Source organism: Triplophysa dalaica, chromosome 4 (genome assembly GCF_015846415.1).
Source record: "Triplophysa dalaica isolate WHDGS20190420 chromosome 4, ASM1584641v1, whole genome shotgun sequence".
In the NCBI taxonomy this organism is placed as follows: Eukaryota; Metazoa; Chordata; class Actinopteri; order Cypriniformes; family Nemacheilidae; genus Triplophysa; species Triplophysa dalaica.
In genome coordinates this window covers 18,789,129-18,795,498 of record NC_079545.1, presented here as the reverse complement: position 1 = coordinate 18,795,498, position 6,370 = coordinate 18,789,129, and the positions used below count along the sequence as shown (strand labels likewise).

Here is a 6,370-nt window from a genome sequence, read left to right as displayed (position 1 = left end):
GGGTGTCAGGGAGTGTCCTATCATGAAGCTGGAAATGAAGGGATAAATGTTATCAGGGATAAATGCTATCAGTCCTTCTCTCATTACATTTCACAGCACAATTAAGAGAAAGAAAACAGCTTAGGAAATGGAGTCCCATCAATCTTCATCCCATAATTGCTGCCTCAAGAATTTTGATGTCCACGTACATGAAACACAAACTTGCACGAGGGGGGAAATCGGGCATTAAATGGGGAATAAATGCAGCCAAACATCAGACCTAAATCGGAGCACCAGACTCAGAATTTAGAAAATTACAGATTGGCATTCAACATTCAGTTCCTGTAGAAACAACTGGAAGGTGAATTGAGACGGGAAGAAATGGACATTATGCTGTTACTGCAGTATTTCTGCTTTATTTAAAAAAAGTAAATGTACTGTTACGTATAAAAGTGATGCTACCTTAGAAATCTGTGAATGTGTTCGGTCCCAATTTTTGTTGTCTTATTTATGAGAACTAAAACTGAGGTCTGAAACGGTTATTCAACCGCTTCAGGCATGATGACCGACTGACCCTGTTCCAGAATTGTCTGTGATGAGTTCAATGAACAATGCACACAGTACCTGCAAAACACACAAGCCAAGGAAAAGAATGTCAGCTTAGTTTCCTGATGGTGCACATGGTCTCAAGATGCTGGATCTCTCTGCCCTTGAACCTGTTCTTGAAATTCACTCTGATGTACCTTCACTCTAACCTCATACACAACGTATTAATTGCAAAACCCTGTTGTGTTATGTTATGGGTTGTTGCAGTATCGTTTGGAAGAGCTGGAAAACATTATTATTAATTTGCATTCATCTCAGCATTTAATTCTAACGTGTATAAACTTTTTTAAATTTCATTAATATTTTGCACGGTAACTTCTACAATAACAAGTATCTTAGCTCCAAATTCAGTGAGCGTGCAAAAACTCCAATAGTCAATAATGGTTCACTTCTTAAATTTAGAATGACTTTGACCTATAACAGCAGCGAGCTGTACCTCAAAAGTGTGAAAACGCCCTCCGTGTGCTCATGGCATGCAGAGAGTATGGGATCTTTCATCAGGTGTGCTCATGTGTGACTGAAATCTGCCGCTCATGGCAATGCCACTGTGTGCTGAACTGCAATATGAGTGACGACTGAGGCCTGCAGAGGGGTGTAAAAAGCTCTTTTCACCAGCATGAATGAAACGAGATCAGCCACTGCTGAAGAGGAAACGCTCTTAACCGAAACCTCAAATCCGGTCTTACGACCCATGTATCATGTCTTGAAGTCTGTCTTGTGATGTACAAATTACTTGGATTTGGGGTTTATGCAAAGGTTAAATGCACAATGAGTTATTTCTGCATTCGTTTCTTCAGCATCCATGTGAACGATCCGTGTTCTTTTTGATTCTTGTTCAAGATATCTTTTTCTCTCTCTCTCTGGTGAACATGCGCCCGTGATCCAAACATCCAATTAAATGGAAGCATTGCTCAATAAAATTACTACCTTGCTTTCAATGTGGTTTTATTTTATGTCCATCAAAACATGTTTTTTTTTGGAAGGATGGCCTTCTGTTGTCAGATGTGCTTGAGGGCCCTGTTGTGCAGGCAAGGGATGGAAAGTTTTTCAGGAATCCCTTGATGTCTTCTGGGGATCATCTAGGTTAAAATGTAGCCCTTCATGGGAATGATTCACCCCAGACTCATCCATCAGTAATGGTTCTGATGGTAATGGTGTTTGTGCACGTGTCAACTGTGGAGAAAGTTCCTTCCAGAGCCCTGGAGATTCAGACAGTTCAAGACTTGTCCGTTTTCTACATGATGAACTCAAAATGTAAACCAGAGGAAATCAATGCAAAAATACGTTGCTTTATTTAATTCATTTATCATTTGAAAGATGTAATTTTGTGTAAAACATTTTGTTGTTGCTTTTTCTGGTGTTTGATACAGAGGAGTTTGATTTTTATCCGAACATCTTCACACAAAGAGTGGATTTACTGGATCAGATTTCAAGCTTAGTACCAGCCAGCAGGAATGTGACTCTTTATGTGGAGAACCAGGGATGTCCAGTGCTGGACATTGGCCTGTATTCAACTCTCACAATGGCAACTCAGGAAGCATTTGGATCAAGGTTTGATTTCAGCAATTAATTTGAACCTGTAATGGAAAGAAATGTTATTTTATACGGTGATTTATGCATAGAAAATGAACAGGTAAAATTTCTCATTCTCATTAGATACTCATTGCTGCTATATAGTAATTTGTACTGTTTTTAACTGTCATAAAAATAACAATTGCAATGCTAGCATTGTTTTATTGCAGTCATCCAGTAAACACAAATTAAAAGAGCAATGTGGAGATTTTAGCGGCCTCTAGTGGCCAGGTTGGGAATTGCAACCAATGGTTCGCTCCATCCGTTTCCCCTCCCTTTCAAAGCACTACAGTGGCTGACATAGGACTAAGACATCGTAACGTTTTCGCTTCTTTGCTTGAAGAGATAACGTATTTATGAAACATGTTCTAATGACTAAAGAGTTTCAATATTTTTCTTATTTAAAACTTAACTCTTCTGTAGTTATATCGTGGAAAATGAAAAGTTGCAATTTTCTAGGCGGATTTGATTAGGAACTATTCTCCTATTCATAGGAAAAATATCAAAACTCTTTGGTCATTTTTAAACTCGATGCTGCTGGTCTAATTGAATTCAATGATCTATGCTAAACTATGCTAAAAGTGCTATCGGCAGACCTGGAGATCGGCAGAATACATTCCAAAATGGTAAATCTCAACTTATTGACTCTGTGGAAAAAAGCGGAATGTTTCTTTAAGGCTTTTTAATAAAGGGAAAAAAAAACTTTCATTTCACTGGAACTTTAACTTTATGTGATTACACTACCGGTCAAAAGTTTTAGAACACTTGAATAAAATGGTTCTCATTTGATCTGAAGGTATACTCTTAGATGTCTTAAATGAGTTTCATAGACAAAAATGTAATTGTGAAAATATAAAAGCTCCCTCTGTGTTATTCCACAGTTTTGATAAATTTACTATTTTCCTAAAATATGAAAAAAATATGAATAGTGAGTGTTCTAAAACTTTTAAGTTGTAGTATTATTAAAATTGTAACCGAAGGGTTTTGTAGATATATATATTACATAAGGATATTTAGACACACACATATATATATATTTATATAATCTATAGAATTTTCTATAGATTGTGCTATAACCCACAAATGTTAGACTTATGGCTTTGAGACCACACATTTTCTAGGTTGATCTGGGACATCTGTAATATTTTTATGAAACAAAAAATGTCCTTTTGTGTTGATTAAAATAAAGTGTCTTTGTGTACTCACAGCTTTGCGGATGAATTCAGCATGCTTATTCAGCTGCGCAGCTCTCAGAATGTGGACCGAAGTTTGTTGACTTTGCTGAACTTCTACAATCACATTTTACTGCAGATCCGTATAGGCCTACACAGCATCACCTTCATCACCACGCAGCAGCGTGACTATGAGTACAAGCATCTTAATACTTATTAGAAGCATTGAGTTTTTCCAGTAATGAAATAACAGTGTCCCTGTTATACCTCCCCATAATGCTGTCAGCAGTCTAGCAAAGTTATTTGTTTTTTGCATCAGGTTTTCAGTGTCTGGGCTGTCTGACTCTCAGTGGCACTGGATCTCTGTGGGCGTTTCGTTTGAATGGTTGGCTGTGTATGTGGACTGTGTACTAGTGGAGAAAGTGAGCTGGATGTATCCTTACATGGGCATCACTACAGATGGGCTGCTGATGGTGGGGGGCATCCTGGAGGGGTTTGAGACGCCCTTTGAGGTTGGTTTTTATTCAAACATTTATGCAGTATGAAAGAAGGGTCAGTTAGACGCAAATTGTAGTAACTATATAAAGAACATGTATTCAAACATAAAGCAACATTGAAAGTCTCAAAAGTACAGTATAATGTCATTTATGTTCGGAAAGAAATTAAAGTTTTAGGATTTACAACAAAGAAACATTATGACCTGAAATGAATATGCAATTTGCAAAATGCAAGATTTTACTAAAAAGTTTATTTGATTGAATAATAAAAAGATTATCAAAACACTTTGGTATTAGTTATCCCCATGTATTATACAGATTCCAATAGTTATTGAATTTCTATTTTTATTGTAATGCAATGTATTTGTAATTCATCTTTCCCATTGTATTTGTTCTCATTTTTCTCTCGCTGACTTAAAAACTTTAAAAGTTTAAAACAAACATTAATCTCTATTGCAATATTTATGTATCAATCATAATAAATCCCTCTTTTGCAATGCATCATGGGAAATATGTCTTGCTGCCACACCATTCTGGCTCCCAGCTGTGAGAACCATCATCTTAATGACTTTTGCTCAAAATAAATATGAATCAAACAGCATTTGAGACAAGTCGAAATATGAGGATGTTGTCATAGTTTATGTTTGACATCTTTCTTCCTTTACAGGGAGAACTGAGACAGATGACTTTCATAATGGGAGATGCAAATGCTGCCAAGGATCACTGTACTTTTTACCAGCATATGTGTGAACCTCTGAGAGAAAACAGCTTTACCGAGACCGAGAAGAGCACTGAGGTAAAATTAAGAACTCAAAACTGTAATCCCTCAAGGACACCCATTTGTTTATTTAAATGTTTAGGATGTTAAATAAAAAATGTTGACATTGAGTGTGTCATTTGAAAGACTATTGTGTGGCCTTTTGGAGTCTCCAAATGGCCCTTTTTCATCTCCATGTAGTTCATTTAGAGCTCTTTTAGATTTTGAGAATCTCTAACCCTTTTTATGTATGAACTTTTGAATAACAAATTCTCAAGAATCTGCCCACTATTATATCTGCAGACCAAAGATTTCAACCACTATTTTACTTTTTAGGACTTGTGCATCTAAAAGTTAACAAAAAGTTAATGATCTGTGAGATATTTTTAATGCGACAGTATTTGATCACTAAAAGTAATGTGCTATAGACAAATATCCCATTTTGCTCTTCTCATCCACCAGAGCCCTTTATTGTTCTAAGATGACATTACAGACGACCAAACTTTCCAATCAAGGCCCTTAAAAAATGCAGATGACTTTGTGGGATGCATTGGGTTCAAGGATTCATGCCTGAACTCAGAGAATCACTGCAATGAGAATCACTGCAATGTAAATTACAAACCCCTAGAAATCCGTTTACGAGCAATCTGCATATGAATTATAACATGCAAACCACTCGTACGTCACTCATACGGTGAGTTATGAAACGGTATGAATAGACGAAGCCTGCGTGTAGTGTGAGGAGAAGAAACTTCAGCTGCTGGAGGAAAGATGGATGACTTTAGGGGTCAGAAAGCTGAAGAAATGGGAAAGGAGGGATCATTCAGACTTTTCATTTGTCCTCATAAAGCTGTTGCCGTATTTTCCTGTATGAGGAGGGGGATGATGTAGTTGCATCATGGGACCCGTCTTATTCCAGTACAGTGATAGGTGTAGGTGTGGGGGGTTGACAAACAGCCCAGCTGCGACAGTAAGGCGAGGCAGCACGAGAGCTCACTGGTACGAGGCAGGAACTGATCCAAAGGTTACAAATTGTCTGGAAAGTCTTTGGACACTTCCATTGCTTTAAATTTCAGGTGAGCCTTGTGCTCTGCAGGATATGCTTTCAGAAATTATTATGTATATTATGATTTTATTGTATAAGACTGCACATCAGAGGCTTGTATTTAAGACTGCATTTCCATTTGCTGGACACATTGATGTCCTGTCAAACAAACAAGGAAATTAAGTCTGCAAATATCTATGGGAAGATCATTGTCCTTTAGAAGTAACTTAACTATGTTTTGTTATAGTTTCATTCTATAACACTATAGTTTCATGTTGTATTACAGCGGCCAGACATTACTGTGTACAAGTCAAGGCAAATCTGCTTAGACATCTTCCTATAGGTGGTAGCATTTTACAATAAGGAATGTAAATACAATCCTATCTATCAAACACGGCACACAGCACTGCCCCACATCTGAATGTGATTTAATATGAAGCAGAGGCTGGGCTTAGATAATGTTGACTATTTGCTAAACAGTGTCATGTGTCCAGTGTACTACCAGAGGACAGTACTGCCAAGCATGACAAAATATAGACGTATTTTAAGAGTTGGCTTAAGTAATTGTGTATAGAGTAATTATACAGTATATGAGGCAGAGCAATTGTGGGAATTCTGTTCTGCACATGTCTGTGAACACTGCATGCAGATGTTCCTGGAAATGTTTGTGTATCATCAATTTATTCTGGCTTCCTGAAAATTGGATATATATAATTTTGGTCTTTGTGCTGTATTTCTTCTT

At 37.2% G+C, this 6,370-nt stretch overlaps 1 protein-coding gene across 1 annotated transcript in view; it reads left to right on the top strand.

The window, feature by feature from the left end:
- Nucleotides 1-988: 988 nt before the first annotated feature.
- LOC130420058 (collagen alpha-1(XI) chain-like) overlaps nt 989-6,370 on the top strand; it is a 21,654-nt gene continuing 16,272 nt past the window's right edge. The window contains exons 1-5 of the mRNA XM_056747132.1: nt 989-1,067; nt 1,956-2,136; nt 3,366-3,524; nt 3,649-3,841; nt 4,494-4,622. Coding sequence (XP_056603110.1) covers nt 989-1,067; nt 1,956-2,136; nt 3,366-3,524; nt 3,649-3,841; nt 4,494-4,622 — 741 coding nt within the window. The remainder of the gene's footprint in view (nt 1,068-1,955; nt 2,137-3,365; nt 3,525-3,648; nt 3,842-4,493; nt 4,623-6,370) is intronic.